This window comes from Pelodiscus sinensis, chromosome 17, assembly GCF_049634645.1.
Source record: "Pelodiscus sinensis isolate JC-2024 chromosome 17, ASM4963464v1, whole genome shotgun sequence".
In the NCBI taxonomy this organism is placed as follows: domain Eukaryota; kingdom Metazoa; phylum Chordata; order Testudines; family Trionychidae; genus Pelodiscus; species Pelodiscus sinensis.
Window position 1 is genome coordinate 39590272 of NC_134727.1, and position 20298 is coordinate 39610569.

Genomic DNA, 20298 nt, shown 5'->3' on the forward strand with positions numbered 1-20298 from the left:
TATAATTCTTCTAGAAAACAAAAGCAGTTGTACTCCAAGCAACAGTTCAGTTGACTGAAAAAATAAAACTGTTCATTTACCGGTTTCTTTTGGTTGTGTTCCAATAAGGCATATAACAGATCACACCATGGCGTTCTGAAGAGATCAAGAGCATGTGACAGAATTGTGCTGCCAACACACAAGTAACATAGCTTGCCAAGAATGGTCTTGAAACTATAAATGCTTGAAAACTATTAGCTGAACAATTATAAATTGAGTGCTTAGGACACAAAATAGGAAGGAATTCTTAGGGAAAGACTTTAGGCTCTGGTTACAATACGTATACTATGGACACAGTGGTTCCAACTGCAATTCTAGATACATCTAGAACTATCTTTGTAACTAGGAATCAAGTTGGGATTTGAATATCCAGGAATTAGTGGTTGGAGGTACTAGGGTAGACAAAGAGGAATAAATAAAGGATGGCTCACAAAGCACGGTTCTAGCTTTGCACATCAACTATAAAGGACCGGGTTTTTCAAACAAGACGCATTCAATGGCTTATCACTGCATTGTTAGCTCAGGTACAACTAGCAGTGCCCTCAACCCAACTCCTGTTTACATACAAAGCCCTCTATCTCCAGTTAAGTGAGGTTTTACCCTTTAACTGGCTGGCCTATTTGGGAGTAAGCACTGAAGCTCAAGTACTGCTGATATTAGAGCTAGTAATGCAGTACCTTGGGCTCTCAGCTACATGCAGCTCCCCCCCACAGCATCTGCTCCTGCGGAGCTGCCTCACATAGGGAGCCGCCTTTGAAGCCAGCTCCCAGAGTGTAACAGCTCCCACTGAGCCAACTGCCCCACCCCAACTCTGATACAGAGGCAGCACAAGGGTGGGTGGGTGGGTAGGAAGGAGAAACAGGAGCCAGTGCTTGCAGGGGCCCAGCTTAAAAGCTGGCTCTTCCCCCCCCCCCTCCTTCCCCAACGCATGTAAATGTGTAGCCACTGAAAATGTCAACAGGCACACATTTACACAAACTCATTTAACATCCCTACCTCCAAAGCGGCTTCCCTTTTTCTGCGGATGCAAGACTTGACAAAGCGAAGGTTCTCTCTACATTCCATCCTGATACTGACTAGTAGGGGAGAATGCTTAAGCTCAAGTAATCTGGAGTTTTAAAGAAGCTGAACTATAAGTACAGATGGTAGAACAATACCCCATGGTCTCATTTCCTGATCTAATGTTAGTGTAATTTCACCCAATTATGCTGAAAAACCATCTTTATATCAGCAAAAAACATCTATTAAGTGACAACTAAACAATTCAACAACTTGAACTTTTTCACTTCATGTTCCTTATTACATTCAGGCCAATATACTGGCTAGTTATGGGATTGAGATTAGAAGCGTACCTGTTGGCATCTCTAACACCGTTATTCATTTTTAGTACTGTACCCCAGCGCTGCTCAGACTCTGCACAGAAGCTATGCTGTAGCATAATGCAGGACTTGTCTACGCTGCATGTTGGTATGCACCAGTTGGGATGTAAATTCTAGCGCGCACCAGCGTGTTGTGCACTAAGTGGCCCCTGTGGACGCATGCTAAAAGCTCCCTAGCGTGTACTGATTGGGTTCCATTTTAAACACACTATGTCAACATACACTAGAAAACACAGTATGCACCAATCATGTTCATGACACACTGGTGGGCATTAGAATTTACACCCACACTGGTGTGTGCTAACACTTAGGGCTTATCTCTCCAAAAACTGTACCACTTCAGTATTTAGGTCAGTGATCCCCAAACTTGAGAGTCATGACCCACCCTTACCTCTGCCCCTCTCCTTGGAGCAGGACCACAGCAGGATGTGAGTGTGAAATAAGAACGGGGAAGAGGGCCACACCAGGGGTGGGGGTAGTCTGGGAGTGGAGAAGCTGGGTAGGGGGGAACAGAGCCACAGCTGGGCTGCTGCAGCCACTGCAGATTTGCTTCCAGCCTTGCCCCCAATCCCAGCCAGGAAATGAAGCTGCAGCCAACAGCTGAGGCTCGGGACAGGGCCAAGCAGGGAATTGGGACATAGTTCGGTGCGGCTGGACAGGAACAGATTTGGTCTTGGGCAGGCCACATCCCCAAACCATCCCCACCCCTGGTGTGGCCTCCTGTGTCCTATTCTCATTTCACATGCACACCTTGCTGTGGATGGGCTTCAAAGGGAGGGGCACAGACAGAGGCAGTATCACCTCCCTCGGCAGTCCTCCGTGCCCTCCCCCTCCATGAGGGCATGCCCCACACTTCTGGGGCCTCTGATTTAGGCTAAAAAAATTCACATCCCCAACCAAAATAGTTAAATCAGTACAAAAAAAAAACTGTAGCTCAAGTCCAAGGCATCTGAAACCAATATGAAACAAATTTTCCTGAGACTGGAATAATCTCTATTCTAGAGGAGAATGACTATATGTAATGAGTTTTATTAAAAACCTTTTTCTAAGTTAAGAAATATCTGGAATTCTAAGGAGTAAATATATTTTTGTCCTTTTCCCACTGTATATTCAAGGAGCACTGTACCTCAGTTTACTTTAAGTATCATATCAAGGAAGCTCTTATGATTCCAGACATTAAGATTATAGTGGAAACAGTTTCAGAATCAGTTATTTGGTCATAACATTTTTATCCAGTTTGCCAGAAATAGGTGTCTGAATGCAAGTTCTCCCTTAGAAAAATAACAATTTAAAACCCTAAACCTGAAAACTCTCTGCATGCAAACTTTTAGTTCCAAATAAACATTATTGCTTCAAATACATCCGGAGAACAATATTCAGATACATTTCTTTGATCCAATGGTCTGGAACATCTCAATGTACAATCCCACAATTTGTTTAATCTTCACCCTTTTATCATACTACAGTCATTTAAGATAACAAAAAAAGCAGTTTTAAAGAAAAAACCTGTCACCCAATCTTCTCGTTTCAGATTTTTCTCCCTGTTCTCTGATCAATTTGGATGACTGTAATTTTGCTTTCCCGCTACCTGAATAGCCAATTAAAGATAATAAAAGATGCAGTTACTAACTCTCAATATTCTGTTAGCTCAATACTTCTATTTGCCTTTAAGCTTTCAATTAAACCGTCACAGCCTAGAAGTCCATTTATTTTATAAACAATTGGATAAAGTTATTTCATAAGTAACAAGCCAGAGGACTGTATGTTAATGCAAACAGTCCACTTCCATTGGTTCACACTGAAGTATGCCAGAAAGTTTGCATACAAATAAAATTGTGACAATCCAACATCTAGGATAAGAGATGCCTAAATGCATTGGTCTCTGTTTAAATTTTGGGGGGGGGGGGGGGGGGGGGAGGTGAACTGAAATGGAGCTACAAAACAATACTAATACCTTATTGTATTTAAAAATAAATATTCTTTTGTATTGCAACACTTTGCTATCAATATTATATACAACAGTTTTTAAAAAGCTTATTTAGAAGGACATTATGAAGTTTCCTCTCCCTTCAGAAGTATCATTTGTTGAAATGGCCCACTAGAAGATCAAACAACAATTAAATCCTAAAAAGACAACACAAGGTTTCATTTGCATTATAGCCCCAGTTTATAGTTTCTGCCTGCAAGTACAATGGAAAGAGAACAATCTGAGATGGAACAACAAACTTGAAAACATTTACATAATTTTTCCATATGATCAGCTATAGAAACTTACAAATTAGAAATTCCTACATACAGTAGAACAAAGTGATAGGCTCATTCCAAAATGAATTAAAATTTTAAGACACATTTAGAACCTCAAAAGAACAATTCCCCCAAACATTTTGGCTGCGTCTAGACTGGCATGATTTTCCACAAATGCTTATAATGGAAAAGTTTTTCCCGCTAAAAGCATTTGCAGAAAAGAGCATCTAGATTGGCACGGATGCTTTTCCGCAAAAAGTGCTTTTTGCGGAAAAGCGTCTGTGCCAGTCTAGACGTGGTTCTGCACAAGAAAGCCCGATCGCCATTTTCACTATCGGGGCTTTTTTTGCTCAAAACAGTTTTTAGCTGTCTACACTGGCCCTCTTGTGTAAATACATTTGCGCAAAAGGGCTTTTTCCCCCGAACGGGAGAGTCATTGTATTTGCGCAAGAACACTGACACTCTTACAATAGATGGTCAGTGTTCTTGCGCAAATTCAAGCGGCCGGTGTAGACAGCTGGCAAGTTTTTCCGCAAAAGCGACCGCAGCCAGTCTGTTCCTCGTCAGTCTTCCACTTAAAAGACAAGAAATTCTGGGAGCGGCACATCAGGTAGCACTCTCAAGTTGCAAATGAGGCTAATATCAGATGATGTCTGCCTGCTCTGCCTCAAACAGCAAGGGTGGGTGCACATTAATGATGGTGAACTGTGTGTATAATACGCAGTTTGAGAAATTGTAACTAATGTCATTTTAACATTTCTAACTGAATCCTAAATGGGCCAGCTATTTTCTGCTGTACAGTAAACATGCAGTTCCTTTTGAGGTCACAACATTTCTCAACACTTTTATTGTTTGTTTTCAGACTGGTTTCATTTAGGCCTATTGACGGAATTATTCTATCATGGAAGTCTCCGTTGTACTTAATCATCTTAGAGTTTATGCTTACACTGTGGTTAGGTGGTGATTCCAAGAGCAGGTTGACAGTCTTACATCAGCTGGCACGATGTCAGTTTGGGCTAGCCACTAGGGATGTTACTGTATAGTAGTGTAAACGATTAACCAATAAGCCTGGGCTTATCAGTTATTCCTAACGACTACTCACACTTTCCCCCTTCTTGTTGCTGCTGTTTCAGAGGCAGCAAGGAGTGGGGGAAGGCAGGAGCACAGTGCCCTTGGGGTGGCCAGCTTTTAAGCCAACTCCCCCGTGAGCACCAGATACCACAGAGCCACCTGCCCTCCCCACCTATGCTCTGCTGCCTCAGAGAGAGAGGCAGCAGAGTTGAGGGTGAGGGGGCCAGGTGGGAGCCCATACATGCTGGAAGCTGACTTTCAAGCCAGCTCTCCATGTGCGCCATCTCCACGGAACCCCCTCCCCGCTATTTGTTGCCTCCCACAGAGGGGGGACAGGTGGGAGCTGGTGCTCAGGGGCGGGGGACCAGCATAGGAGGAAGCAGGCAGGATGCTGGCGCAGCCTCTGTCCGCGGGGAACACTTAATTTCTACAATGTAATTATTCTCCCCCCTCCCCCACATTCTATCTTTAGTGTAAGGCATATATACTAGGCTGATACAGCCTGAATACTTTCAGGTCGGAACTCTGAAGCTTTGCTTCCTGCTCCTAAAAATTGAAGCACACCACTATGCAAGTCACAGGAACTTTTAGTATGTAAAATGCTCAAAGTAAACTGAAAGTAGTTTTAAGGGTCTAGGTCGTGCAACTGCTCAGTGAATTTTTTTCACCTTTGCCAAACCTGTGTTTCACTTATAAGCAAAAGTTTAATCCGAGGTTCCTGGCCTCATCCCCATTTGCATACACTGAAAAGCAACATTTTCCATGATAGATTATACTTGAGGAAACCAGGAATGGCAAAAAAGGGAAATTTCATAGTAAAAGGACACCATAGGTCTGTATTATTTACCTCACAAGTCAAAGTTAAAGCTAAGAAAAAACTAGGAATTATAAATAAAGACAAGTGCTAATTAAACTCATAATTCATATGTTATTCTTGTCAGTCTAGGTTTTTATACCCACACTCATATCTGAGGGATTTTCATGAAAGTCACAAGAGGGCCATCTGTAAGCATAATAATGGTAGTTTGAAAAAAAAAAATCAAAATTCCAGACCTATTTTTTAATATCTGTAAATGGTCTCTTGTAGGCACTACTAGGTTTCTGTCTCTTTATAGCTGTTATTCCAGCTTGTGCTGGTCTTTAGGAATGTTCCATTTTTTTAAAAACATCCCCTTTCATTTTACCAGTGTATTCATTAGTTAAATAAAATTTGCCAAGTAACATGTGTCCATTAATTTCTCCCATAGCTACTAGATGAAAAAAAATGTATTTTAAAATGCATCAAATCTTTAAAGCTTTAACTCCAACATGATGCCTCTTGGGTGCTGTAGAATTCAGGACTGCTTAGCTTTGCTTGGCAATTTTTGTATCACAATGCAAGCCCCTAATGCGTTACTGGTGACCAAAACTAAACTTAAGAGGGGGGAAAAAAGGGAAGTCCCCAGCTTCAGAATCAAATACAAAAGTGCAGCAGCTACAGAAGAACATAGGCTTTACTTATTCCTTATTTCATGAACATAAAAACATTAAAATAAGCCAGACAGAAAATGATCTCTCTAACTCCTTTGATTAAATTATGGTGGTTTGTACATAGATTCAGAAACTGTACATTCAGTCATTTAAAGGAAAAAGCATGTTTTGGCAGACACATTGTCCCAATTTTAATTTCTAATTTTATCAGGTTTGAGATTCGGAAGAGTTTGAACTGGTTAGTTAAAACTACCACAGTGTCGATAAATTACTGCTGCCTAATAGTAATATTTTTAATATCCATTGCAGTTACAGCCAGTCCCCGAGTTGCGAACAGTCGACTTATGACAGTTCGCATTTACGACCGAAGCTGTCATAAATGGCAGCCCCCGAGTTACAAACGTGATCCGCGCTTGTGAACAGCGCGGTCGCGTGTAACTCTATGGGGTCCGACTTACGAACCGGTTTGTAAGTCGGGGAGAGGCTGTACACTACAAGTTTGCTGAAGGCAAGTGTCATCTCACCCCCCCCCCCATGGTTTTCATAGTGCCTTTTATAGAATAGCAACATTACCACAATGAAAATTCTCTATTATCTGTCAAATTTAACTTGAAGGGGAAATTATTCACCCTGTGAGGTAACTTCTTGTCGTCCCCCCCCCCTTTTTCCTTCTTCCCTATTTATTTTGGTCCTGAACATCTAACACTCTGGTCATCTGCAGAAGTGGGCTGTGCCCACTAAAGCTCATGATACCATCTACATGTTCTCTTAGTCTGGTAGCACTTTATAGACTATTTGTTGATTTTTTTAATGTTAATTCTTCAAGGTATGTCCCTATGGGTTCTCCACTTCAGGTATGCATATGCCTCTTGAACCCTTGGCTGGAGATTTCTAGCTAGCAGTGTCAATTTAGCCCACACATGCGCCCTATGCTCCCTTGGAGCAGAGCAAGCAGTGGACACATCTTGAAGAACTACAGGTTACTGCTCAGGTGAACCATTTCTTTCTTGTTCTAGTAGTGTTGTTCTGGGTGCTACCCCTTGTGATGTTACCTTACTGAAATATTAGTCATCTGATTAAACTGTGGGTCATGGCCAGAAAGGGTTAACCAACTCACAGGTGACTGACCCTGGGTCGACCTAATCAGGAAGGCATGATAAGTGGGCTGTTGCATTGTTAAAGTTCTACTCTATTCTAATGTAAGTTTTCATTGTTATCAGAGAATGTTAAGTGTTTGCTAAGGTCTTATGATGCGAACAAGCAATCCCTGTCTGTTACTACAACTCTGAATCGAGACCAGAAGGAAACATTAACACTGATGATGAAATTTGACTGAAGTAGCATTATTGCTCGTGTGTCTCTGAAGGTTGTGGTAAACTACACATGAACTGTTTAATGCCGTGATCTCCAATCTTTTTAACCACAAGATCACTTTTTCAATGTAAGGGCAATGTAAGATCTACCTCAAACTCAAATACCCTCACCCCGCTTCCTTCCCACCCCTTCTCTGAGGCCTCCCCTGCTCACTCCATCCTCCTTCCTCCCCCAGCCTCACGCACTTTCACTGGTCTTGAGCCTGGAGTGTGGAAGGGGCTCAGGGCTTAGCTGAAGGTGAGGGATTGGGGTCCAAGAGGGGTTTCAGGAGTTTGAGTGCAGGGGGATTCACGTCAGGGGCAGGAGGTTGGATGTAGGTGGTGGTTCAGGGAGAGAATAGTCAAAAACCAACACTAACCCACTTTGCAAGCGGTAAAAGTAGTAACAACCACCCCCACATATGGTTGGGTCAGGAGATGAGAGTGAAGGGCAGTGTGCGGTTTGTAAGAATGACAGACATAGTGTGTGAGAGTGACAGATTTGCATTGCCAAGTTCCCTCCATCCCCTTCTCTCTGTGTGGAGATAGGTACCGAAGGGGGGAGGAGGGACACCCTGACACCAGCATCCTGCCTCTTCTTCCTCCCACACCCTGCACAGCAAGCAGGAGGCTCCCAGGGGCAGCTACAAGGCAGAGGGAAGGAGCAGCATGACACTGGGTGGAGGGGGCAACTGAAGTGCCAGCGCTTGATAGCTTCTTGGCCAAACCAGTCAGGATCATCTGTGAAGAGGCTCCAAGATCTACTGGCAGATCCCAATCTACTGGTTGGTGACCAATGGTTTAATGGCTAAATTAGCTTTTGCCAATTGCTGTGATGTTTGGGAGACCGATCAAAAGCCTACTGTGTTCTCCCATGCCAAGAGGCTACAGTAAGGATACAAAATTCCTTTGGACAAGATTCCTTGTTCATCTCATATCTCCCTGGATGCTCATGGAGAAAGCTGCAAGCTATAAAGAATGACATTTCAAGATACCCTGCTACCCCTTTAGTGGACATTGACTTAGGGTGTCAGATCTGCTTGAGGTTTCAATCAAGGGAAAACTAAGCCAAAAGTATTGAGGTCCCAGTCATTAGCTGAAGTCACTCTGGATATGGATTTTGGATTATAACCATGGACTAAATTCTAAAATCTGTTTGCAACTACAAGATCACCATCTTCATTATGTAACTGAACCTCAAGAATCAAACTCATGTCTGTACGTAGATTGATCTTTTAACCAACACTTTTCCTTTTAATGCATTTTAGTCTAATTAAGAATTGGCTATAAGTATGTGTTTGGGATAGTATGAAATATGTGCTGACCTGGGAGGCACTGTGCCCAATCCTTTGGGCTGGGTAGAACTTTATTTGATAGGAGTGCCTGAGGTGGAAGCTTTAGGCTGGATACTTTAAGAGAACTGCATAGTTTTGATTTCTGATGGACCAATAAAATAATACAGGAGCTATTTTGTGCTGGTTTGGTGAATATAAATATTGGAATAACCATCAGCTTTGGGGATTGGCCATCCCATTTCTTGCAGTGTCCCCTAACTGAGTGACTTCAGCTGGCTCCTGGGACTCCCGCATATAACATGCATCCTCAAGAGGCGCATGTGCACTTGAAGTAGAACTCCCACAGAGCACTACTTGAAGTAGTTTGAGTTCAAGAGCCTGTAATATACAACTGGTTTCTCTAACAGCCCCACAGTCAAAGGGCAGGTTTTATTCTCCCCTTTTTTGTGACAGTTATGTACGTGTACTAGTGGGAAAATGATGGTCTGCATGCTCCAGTTTTGCCATTTGTGTCTTCATTACTGGTATCTGAATTTTATATTACTTCGTTCAACAAGCTCTGAGGTTTCAGGAGCAGGGGTGGTTGTTGTTATTATTTTAAAGAGATGTCATTTACCAGATGCCTTTAATACAGTTGCTCAGAAAAAAAAGTTTAAGCTCTCTTTTGAAACATTTCTATTTTCAAATTGTTACTTTTACACTTTATACAGTGGAGGTATTAAGACTTAGTCAATTTTTTGTTTTGTTTTTCTATTTTGTAAACCACTTTGAAATGGGAGAACATGCAAAACTAAAGTAAACAGATCTAAATCTCAAGCATACAAAGGCTGCATTTTAAAGTGACATGTGAAAAGAGAAATGCATATTGATAGGGAAAACACTATCATGTTTTGTCACCAATAATTTACTACTGAGCCTCCTCTATCAATACTCTTTCAGTCATTCGAATATTCCTTTCACTTAAAGGTGGGACTGAAAAGCAAGTTTTTTATTCTTATTTTTAAAGCTGGCTCAGCTGCCTGATTTGGGGGGGGGGGGGAGTGAGCAAGTACCAACCCACAGCCAAGGAAATCTCTTGTTTATTAGTGGGTTCTGACATGTAGCCATCTCTAAGTCCAGTATCACAGTCAGCTATCAGGGTGTATATAATCTACTCACCCCGCAGGCTAAGAGGATCTTTCTTTTCTTTCCTAACATTGTCATAAAGCAAATTTTATAACACAGAAATATTATTTCAGTCAGGAGGAATTCAAAGGGATTCATCATTCTCTGCATTTGCCTCATCATGAAGTTGGTTCTAGAAAATGAGGAAGAGAAAATGGCCATTAGCCAGCTCAACCTCTAAATGTGCTCATTCTTCACCCAAGGAGAGGAGAAAGCCAGCCACCAATGGCTCGCACTTGAAGGTTTCCACTGAAACAGCGTGACTGTCTATACCTTCACAAATGAAAAAGCGAACAGCAGATGCTACACAGAGTTTAGGTGAAGCTGATATTACAGGGTGCATACACAGAATGAACACAGAATTCTTTCCTTTGAAATCAAATGATTTAGTAACAACTGCAAGGCTTATGTATTGATATACCTTGAAAGGGGCAATCCCGATTGGAAAAGTTGGTTTTATACAATGGACAGAAATTAGTTACTTTGGGAAGGAAGCACGTATACACCACACTATTTCAGGGGTTTTCAAACTACGGACCGTGACTCAGTACTCGGTTGCGCAATGTCAGACACTGGATCTTGTGATGGGGAGGAGGGGTGCTAGAACAGGCTTCAGGACTGTCCTGGCACTCCAAACTGTGCTGCACCCCAAAAGCGGCCAGCAGCAGGCCAGGCTCCTAGGTGGGGGCAGAGGTGGGGGGGGGGAGGAGAGACTCGCACAAGGCTCCACGCACTGCTCCTGCCCTGCGCACTAGCTACGCACTGTCATTGCCTAGAACCTACTGCTAGCTGCTTCTGGGGCACAGCATGGCCTGCAATGCCAGGACAAGCAGGAAGCTGCCTTAGCACCCCTGTTACAATGCTGACCAGGAGCCACTCAAGGTAAGCCCCTCCTACCCCAGCACTGAACCCCCACTAAAGCTGGAGCCTCCTCCTACACACACCGCAAAGCTCTCAGCCTCAGCCCATCCCAGAGCCCACAATCTAGTCACGTTACCTTGGGTCGTGGGCATCAGTTTTCTTCAACTGGGTCACAAGAAAAAAGTTTGAAAACCACTGCACTATTTGATAATGCACCCGGGTAAGCTGTATGATCTGGAGGCAACATCATAGCATTGGGAGTCAAGGACATTGGAGTTTTAATCCTGGTTCTGCTGCTGTCACACTGTAGCAAAGCACTTCACCTCTGCCTGACTTCCCTTGGCTATAAAACGGAAGCAGAGCTTACCTACTTGAGAGATGTCAAAGTTAGTTAATGACTGAAGAGCGCTCTGCAGATGCTCAGATAGGTACAGAGAGCCTGATCTGGCAGTAAGATTAGCCTACAGTACATATATGCTTATCTTGGTTCTAAGTATTGCATTTTTATACTCCATAGAACGGTAAGAGTTTCAATCAAATTGGTCCTGCCCCCTAACTAGGCTCCTAGACAATACAGAAATACAAATAAATAAAAAGTAAGGAGCTCTAAGGTCAAGCCATAACAGGAATAAAGCTTGAGTGGATGAGATCTGACACAAACTTCCCAAAGACTTTCCTATCAACTGCTTTTTTTAAATTTAAAATTGTGTGCCCAAGTAGAATGTTCAGCCAGGGGAATGATCCAACACCACAGAATGACGTTACCCATTAAATGCAATAACGTAGGGCAGGTCTTAGAACAAGATGTTACAAATCATTAATAGTACAATGCCTATTAACGTTCACAAGACAGTAAGTTAAGGAACAAAGTGGCACATTTTGGAAAGCAATTTGTTCAAGCCACCCTAACCTTTTTATGAATAGTAGGCAATTAAAGCTACCTTCATTTTTCTACATGAACCATAGGATTTCATTAATATTGAGGGCTAGGCATTTTGAGATCTTAAAACCACAGAAATTGCAATACTGGATTCCAACTGAGATGCATCCAAGTCCGAAACCCCATATGACAGACAGATGCCTCAAATGCAAGGTATAAGAAACCCTGTAACGGGTAATTAGGGAATAACTTTGCTACCAGACACAGTCCAGGGTACATACTGTGGCTTCCTGAGAGCAGGGCTGCCAGCAGCTGCCAGCTAGCTCCTGGGAAGCCGGCTGCAGCAAAGTCTCCCCCTGGGCCCACAGTGGCAGCAAAGTCTCCCCCTCCCCGGAAGCAGAGCCTGCAGTATAAAGATTAGCTGCAGAGCCCGCTAGGCGTGTAACTTTTAAAAATGTTAGCAGTTACACAGTTCCCTTTTTAAATGCCTTTTACATCCCTAGCTGAAATTAAGATGTAACTGCTCTGTTTGTTACTAAGCTGTTTATTCAGCCCTACAAGAAACAAGGGCTTTGAGAAAGATGCTGCTTGTGACAACTGTGCTTGGCAGACGCAGTTACAGACAATGCTTGTATGCATCAAACAGCTTCATGATGATCTTTCTTCTCAATCCCAACACCACATTCCTTCTCTCTCTCTCTCAGAAGGACTAATAGAGCAGAGAAGAAAAGTCCTTACAAGGATGGAGACAGTAACAATCACCTTGCTTGTAATAATGATATAAAATGCTCACTGTTCTAGCACTTATCACAGGAAGGTTTCAAAAAACAGCAATGGGAGGATAACTCACGCAGTGAGGGTTAACTACACTACATACAGCAATCAAAATGCTCCTTGATTCAGAGATCTTGTTTATGCAGAACACAATAAATCTTAAATATAAGGTAGAATGAAATGACCCTGGAACTAGAGGGAAATGTACAGGAAGGTCAGACCACTGTAGATAAGTACTAGACAGTTATTCACCCTTCAACTGGATCTCTCTCATGTGACAGATCATTTACCGTAATACCTGCTATTACTAAACCAATGAGCGACACTTAGTCATGGAATGGCTGAATACTCTGGGTGGACAAATCCATAAACCAAAAAGAAAACTGCCTGTAAGCAAGCTCAACAATTACAGGCATAAGGAAAAATTGTTGAAAGCAGTTAAGTGAGGTTTTAAATCACACAGTGGAGTAATGATGTAGGGCTTTACTTGAATGTGAACTATAAGCTACATTTATGCATCAGCTTTCATTCCCGACCCCCTCCCAGGATCCCAAATTGTTTTGGAAACTTTATAACTATCTAACAGGGGTGGGGAACTTTTTTGGGGTCACAGGCCGCTGACACAGAAGGGAGAACACAGAAAAATCAGTCAGGGGCCGCACAAAAGTGAGAAGCAAAAGGGCCCTCAAAACACAAACCTTCACGGACATGGCCCAACTGAGAAGGAGAAAGACATTCCCCGCATTCCCCTCATGCACCAGAGCCTAGGGGAGCCCAGGCTAGTAGACTGTGTGCTCCAGCTCCACGGGTGGATGGGGGGGGGGGGGGAGATGGAAGAAGAGACCTGGAGTGCCAGCATGAGTTCGCTGATGCTGGGGGAGGGAGTCCCAAGCCTCAGGGGCTAGATCCAAGCAAGCCAGGGGTTTAGCCCCAGGTTCTCTTCCCCTGCTATATAAGCACAAATGCATAGGAATCAAGTCTACTCTACTTTAAATGCAGTCACTTCAGGGGAAGAACACGTTAGAACAGTGCATAGAAACAATAAGAAAACAGACCATTCAGGACAGTAAATAAGACTAGTACATCCAACTGAAAGCAGAAGAGAAATTCAGGCAACAGAACATATGCACCATTACCCACATTTGAATCTGGCAAGGATGATAGAGCTAACGTTTTCATTCCTTTGAAAAGTACAACGGCAACTTAAGAATGGCCATACTGGGTCCATCTAGCCCAGTGCCAATGCCAGGTGCCCAAGAGGGGATGAACAAATTATCAAATGATCCATCCCCTGTCGACCATTCCTAGCTTCCGGTATAAACACTAGGGACACCATCTCTGCCAACCCTGGTTAATAGCCATTGATGGACCTGTCCTCCATGAACTCCATTAGTTCTTTTTTGAACCCTGTTATCTTGTCCTTCACAACATTTTCTGGCAAAGAATTCCACAGGTTGACTGTAGGCTGTGTGAAGAAATACTTCCTTTTGTTTATTTTAAGCTTGATGCCTGGTAATTTCATTTGGTGACCTCTAGTTTTTGTGTTAGTGCAAAAAAAACCCATTAGTATACTATCCCTTGTTTTAAACTTTTACTTAAGCTTCTTTGGAATAATCTTTTATAGAATACAAAGCATTATGCATGGTGCTTTGTGCAACCAAACTAGAAAAAGGAACTTGCATGATAGACAATAATTGCAAAATATTCTAAGTTCCCATAGTGAAGACTTGCTGACAGTCAAGGCCTAAAATATGTGCACCATCCTAGAAACTAAGGCCAGGTCCCCACTACAAACTAGGGGTGTAAAGAGTTAACTGGTAGGGGCTGGAGCAGCTTCCTGCCTGCTCTGGGGAAAGAGGCTGTGCCAGCCCTGTGGAGCTCACTACAGGCAGGGGGCTGCCCCTCCCAGCTGGAGCAATCCCTGTCCATGGCGGGCTCACTCAACTCCCTGCTGCAGTTTACACGCTGGCTCCCCAGCAGGCAGCTTCGCTGCAGGCTCTGCTGTATAAGGCTTATTTAAGTGTTATACTGCAGAGCCCGCAAAGCATGTAACTGCTAGGATTCTTAGTGGTTACACTGTTATTTTTAAATGACTTTTTACATTCTTAGGACAAGTTTTTGTCCACATAGCAGTAGCATGGGTGTGATGAGTGTGACCTGACTGACTTTGCTATGCTGGCAAACCCTCCTACTGTACACAGAGTTATACCAACAAAATTGTGCCTTGTATGCTAGAATAGGTGATTTTGCTTGTAGGGGCTGGGCTTAAACTAGACCAACAAAAGCAGTTTTGTTGGTATCAACTGCCTCCACACTAGGATCACACAGTATAACAGCACAACTATACTAGCAAAGCACTACTAAAGTAGACCTTAGCCTAAGATTCTGACGACACAGCACTCAAACATTCTGCCAGAGCACCAGTTTAGCAATGACTCAGAGGGGAGGGTGTTACCTGAATCAACAAGATCATATCAAGTAATACCCTAGATTCTTCTTGAGAAGATAGAAGAGTGATTTGGCATTTAAACACAGACCAGATTCAACCCTTTGGTGTAGGGATGTAAGCGAGTAGTCGACTACCCGCTTCCCCCTCACCCCCGAGCCTCTGTATCAGAGGCAACAAGGAAGAGGGTGGAAGAACAGGAGCTCGTACTGGGGGAAGCCAGCTTGAAAGCCAGTTTCCCTATCACCTCCCCTCCCCCACCCCACGCTGCAGCAAGGGGGCAGGGGAGGCTGCCGCAAAGCAGCCTCTGCCATGGTGGGCTCAGGTTCACCGCAGGCAGAGGCTGCTCTGCAACCCACAGTCAGCCCAGGCCACCAAGGACACGGGCTGCTGCTGGAGCATTTAAGATGAAGAGCTGAAGCACTCCCAGCTCTGTCCTGGTTTGCGCAGGTCTGGGACCTACCCTCGCTGCAGCTCTGCAGTTCAAATGTAGTAAGACTTGGGCTGCCTGCGTACCTGGCTCCTACTACATTTACATTGCAGAACTGCAGTGGGAATAGCTCCTGGACCAGCACAAGCCAGGACAGAGCCCTTCCCTTATCAACTAATCATGCAGTCGATACAATTTGTATCGACTACATTAGTCAATTGCCTGCCTCTCAACATCCTTACTAAGTGTCAGGACAGTGAACAAGATGACAGCTCAGTCCAGTATGACTGCAGTAAAAGAGTTTTGTTTCAAATAAAGCCTACTTTGAAATTAATGTTTTTTTTAAATGACACAAGTTTACAGAATCAAAGGATTCATCTTCTCCAATGTTAATTTACTTACAAGTTAACAATAATTAAAAAAATAGCAATTTATTCCAGAAAGATGAGAAAATTCAAGGCAGAGGTCTGCAGGCAGTAATAAGCTATTCAGACATGATTCCTCACACTAATACCACACATCTCAGAAATACTTGTTCAAACTGTGGTATTTATTAGCACCATTCCTATGTTTTAAATCACTTCTGAACAGTGCAAGAGATGCTATTTAGAGGCAGGAGGGATATTAAAGATACAAAATCCTCTCTAACAGAATTACATTATCCATCTTGTTTAGGCCCCAAACTATTTTAAAAGGGCCAGTAAAGACATGGCATGAAATTATTGTTCATGTACAGCTTAACATGAGAAAGTGTGATGACATTAAAAGATTATATTAATAGTTAAAAATACTGAGATCACAGGGTGAAAATTGGAATAGTGTCTTCCCAAAACTTCAAGGGATATTATCAGGGAAGACCAAAAATAAAAATATTAACCAGAAAAATCTTACAATGTGTCAGGTAAAATAGAAAATGACTTAATGAAACTGAAGTAATCAAGAGAAAGATTTAAATATTTACTTGTGGTCTTTGGTTTGCAACTACCATTATGGTCTGAACCTGCAACTTCTTATGCAGGAGACCCTGCACCAAACTGGAGTCAGAAGACTGGGGTTGTGTGGGAGCACACGGATCTACCAACATTAACAAACTGCAGGATCAATGCCTTGGAATGGATGCTCTTTGAGGAAGGGACCAAGTTTTTTTATATATACTGTATATGTATGAACAGGGCCTAGTACAGTGGGCAGCTGACCCGTTTGGGACATCTAAGCACTACTGCACAGCCAGGACAGGACAGGTGAATCAGAAAATGAAACTGGCATTATGACTAGGCAGCTCAGTTTCTAGCTAAACCAAGGGAAGCATACAAAGTAAATACCTTAAAACTAAACTTTGGATCTTTATTTGCACTTTTAGTTAACTGAAGAATTATTCTGTCATCACTTGTCATGCCCAGTCTATTTTCAGATCATAAATTCTCTGGAATCCATCTAGTACATACAAAAGCCTCTAATCTGACATCCAATATGAATGATCAAAGAGTTGTAAGCCAATCAAAGCCAAAGTTTAGGACACACGTCATCATAGTGTGGATCTAAAGAACAGAAATAAATGACTGAGTGTAAGGTTTTTTTATCAAGATATTTCCAACACAAATTCATACCATAGATTTATAATAGATGAGTAAGTTACAGCAGTAAATAGGCCAAAAATCAGCTTTACATGGAACTAAGGTCTGGGAGTTAAAATTAAGCAAACCCCTTCAAACTGAAGTTTTCAGAAGTGTGCTTTCAAGTTACTTGCAAATTTCGAGACGCTTCCTTATTTAAATATCATTCTCCCGCTTCAAAAGTACAAAGTATTACTCGTTAAAATTCAACCACTGTAGAAAGAGGATTTTTTGAATGACTGATTTTTAATAGCGTGGAGAACCAAGTATACTTGTCAAAGCAAGTGGAAATGGCACTAGATATGAAGGAGACATGCAGTCTATTACTACCAGCTCTTTCCCTGAATTTCTCAGCTTCCTTTCCCATCTAGAGGGCAACGACTATTCTTCTTTGTAAATATAGTACTTGGAGAAGTGCTATGGTTGTAAAACACTATAAGACAGTTATTAATAAGGTTTATTTATTCTAGGCCTGTATAGCATAATGGAACCCTGATCACTTTTGAGTGCTAATGCTTTCAAGTTAACAACTTTTGCAAGTGACTTTTCAGTTTAGTGATCTAATTACCCAAAGGAGATAAGTATCTTAAAATAATTGAAACTATTTCGTTTCACTAAAGTTGAAAAAGTTTCATTGTTGGAATTTAAAATAATGAAAATTAAATGCAAATTTCAGTTTTTAAATGTAATGAAAGTCTATATTAATGTTCAGTAAAGTAAAATAGGTGTGCATGTGCATGTATATTTGTTTATAACAAAACCTATTCAAAAAAAACAAAACTTAATTTGTGTCTGAACTCCCTGACAACTTCCTTTTAAGTCCTGGAATTTGAGGTCAGCACAGGAATGCTAGAAACTGAAGACTGATAAAACCTGACATACTATGTTTTATATCTATTAAAACTAGATCTCATCTATGGTAAGAGTCAATTTTTGTCATAAAAAGGAGACTCAGCAGAGAAAAGATAACTTCTTCAGAAAGTCTTATTCCTTGTGGTTTTTAAGCATCAACTTCATTTCCTGTCCTAGAAAAGTCTCAGTTGGGTACTGAAGTAATAGAGATGCAGCCATATTAGTCTGGTCTAGCTGAAACAAAAGACAGGACTGCAAAGCGCTGCATAGCCCTGTCTTTTGTTTCAGTTGGGTACTGAATTGGGTAACACCAGAAAATAAAATGAATACTTCATCAGTGTCAGTAAGAAGCCACTTCAGCTGGCAGTTCCTAAAACAGGCCAGTTCAAAACTATTCAAACAAATTAGAGTAACTGAAGATTACTCAAAATTTAAGAATCTGTTTCTCAAAAACATGAGATTCTAAAGCCAGAAGAGACAATCAGATCATGTAGTTTCTAACCTCCTGTATAGCATAGGCTATAGAATTTTCATCCAACTACTACTGTACTGAAGTTGATAGCTCATGTATGGAGTTATCTTTAAATAAAAACTGCATTCTCTGAGGCAGACACATTTTGAGTAAAAATCTCAGTCTCTTCACCACTACAAATAAGGAAGGGCAGAGAAACACACTAAGTGATAACTCAGGACGGGTTATATTTTTCAAAATGTCACAGAGGTGATGGTTATGATAACTGTAATCAACGCAGCCAGGCTAATGACAGAGTTTTTCACCTGTAGCATGTAACTATGCAAATTGCTGAGTCCTACATCCTACACTAAAATGTGGCTCCCACCAAAGTAACTCACTCACACATCAACTTAATAATTCTGTCTCCACAGGAGACATAGCACTTGGGCCAACATATTTAGGTAGACACAGCATCAGTGAAGGCACTGCACTGCACACATCAACTGTTGCTGCCTTTGACTAGCCACCTCACCATGCCCCATCCGGAGAGTTAAATCACTGCAAGCACTCCTCGTGAGGACACAACACAAGGAGCATAGACATGCAAAAGCAATTTAACTACTCCAATGGCTATACCTCGACATAATTGAGATCAACTTAATGTTACAGTGTGTGTCCTAAGCTATCTGGATTTTTTTAAGGTCCTAAAAAAAAAAAATGTGTTTTACTTCCTGGATTTCTTTTCTTTTCCCCACCCACTCCACCTCTTGCCCGGAGACTGTGCAGTACGTGGCTTTGGGAGCATTACAAAACTCGAGAAAAGTTTTCTGGGGATTTTTTCCAATACAGGTGATTTTTAAGTGTATCGAGAGAGAGAGAGAGAGAGAGAGGGGACTGGAGACAGGGGTCAAATAAGCAGGGCTGGATTTTAGAGGGACAGCTGCAAAGACACTAAACTAGGGAGGGAAAAAAGAACAGCAGCTAGCCATGACTATGGAGGACAGATCATCTAGAAGAGAGAGACAGGAACCATCAGAAGGGGGCAAATGATAAGGAGGGAGACAGATCAGCTAAACGGGGGTGGGGAAATTGAGGCTGCCAAAGAGGCAGCAGCCATGGCGGGACATGGGGGGGGGTTGTGAGGGGGCAGCCATGGCGGGACATGGGGGGGGGGTTGTGAGGGGGCAGCCATGGCGGGACATGGGGGGGGGTTGTGAGGGGGCAGCCATGGCGGGACATGGGGGGGGGGGTTGTGAGGGGGCAGCCATGGCGGGACACGGGGGGGGGTTGTGAGGGGGCAGCCATGGCGGGACATGGGGGGGGGGGGTTGTGAGGGGGCAGCCATGGCGGGACACGGGGGGGGGGGTTGTGAGGGGGCAGCCATGGCGGGACATGGGGGGGGCAGCAGGGACACACGGGGGGGCTCTGAGGGGACGGTCACGGCGCGGGGGCCGCCAGCTCAGCAGGGGGCGGGGCAGCGGCCATGTTGACGGGCCGGGAGGGGGTCGGGGAGGCCCGGGGGGGGGGCACGCGGCCCCCGACACCCCATAATACTCACGCCTTGTCCACCAGCTCCCGCACTTTCCACATGTTGAGCATGGCGGCGCTGAGCGCTCCCGGCCCGAGCCCCCCGCCGCCGCCGCGGCACCGCCAGGCCAGGCCCGCCTCGCTCGCCGCCTCGCCCCACACCACCCAACGGCACCCACGGACGCGGCGCGGCCCGGCCCCCGGAAGCCGACGCCACATGCCCGCAAGGCCTGCCGGGACTTGTAGTCCGCCTCCCGGCGGGGCGAGGAGACGGCCGCGGCCGGCCTTAGGCCTCGCAAGGCATGCTGGGGGCGGCAGGCCTCCCCGCTAAGCTTCCTGGGAGGTGTAGTCCCCGGAGGGAGTTCCTCGCAAGGCATGCTGGGAAGGGCTGGCTATCAGAGGCAGCAGCTGGGCTGGGCTGGGCGGTGCCAGGGCGTGCACCCTGCG

General features: G+C 43.6%; 1 protein-coding gene across 1 annotated transcript in view; it reads right to left on the reverse strand.

The window, feature by feature from the left end:
• The window catches only part of CLINT1 (clathrin interactor 1), a 73931-nt gene extending 53849 nt beyond the window's left edge, over positions 1 to 20082 (reverse strand). Inside the window, exon 1 of the mRNA XM_075900630.1 lies at positions 19883 to 20082. Coding sequence (XP_075756745.1) covers positions 19883 to 20070 — 188 coding nt within the window. The 5' untranslated portion in view covers positions 20071 to 20082. The remainder of the gene's footprint in view (positions 1 to 19882) is intronic.
• Between the last annotated feature and the right edge of the window lie 216 nt (positions 20083 to 20298).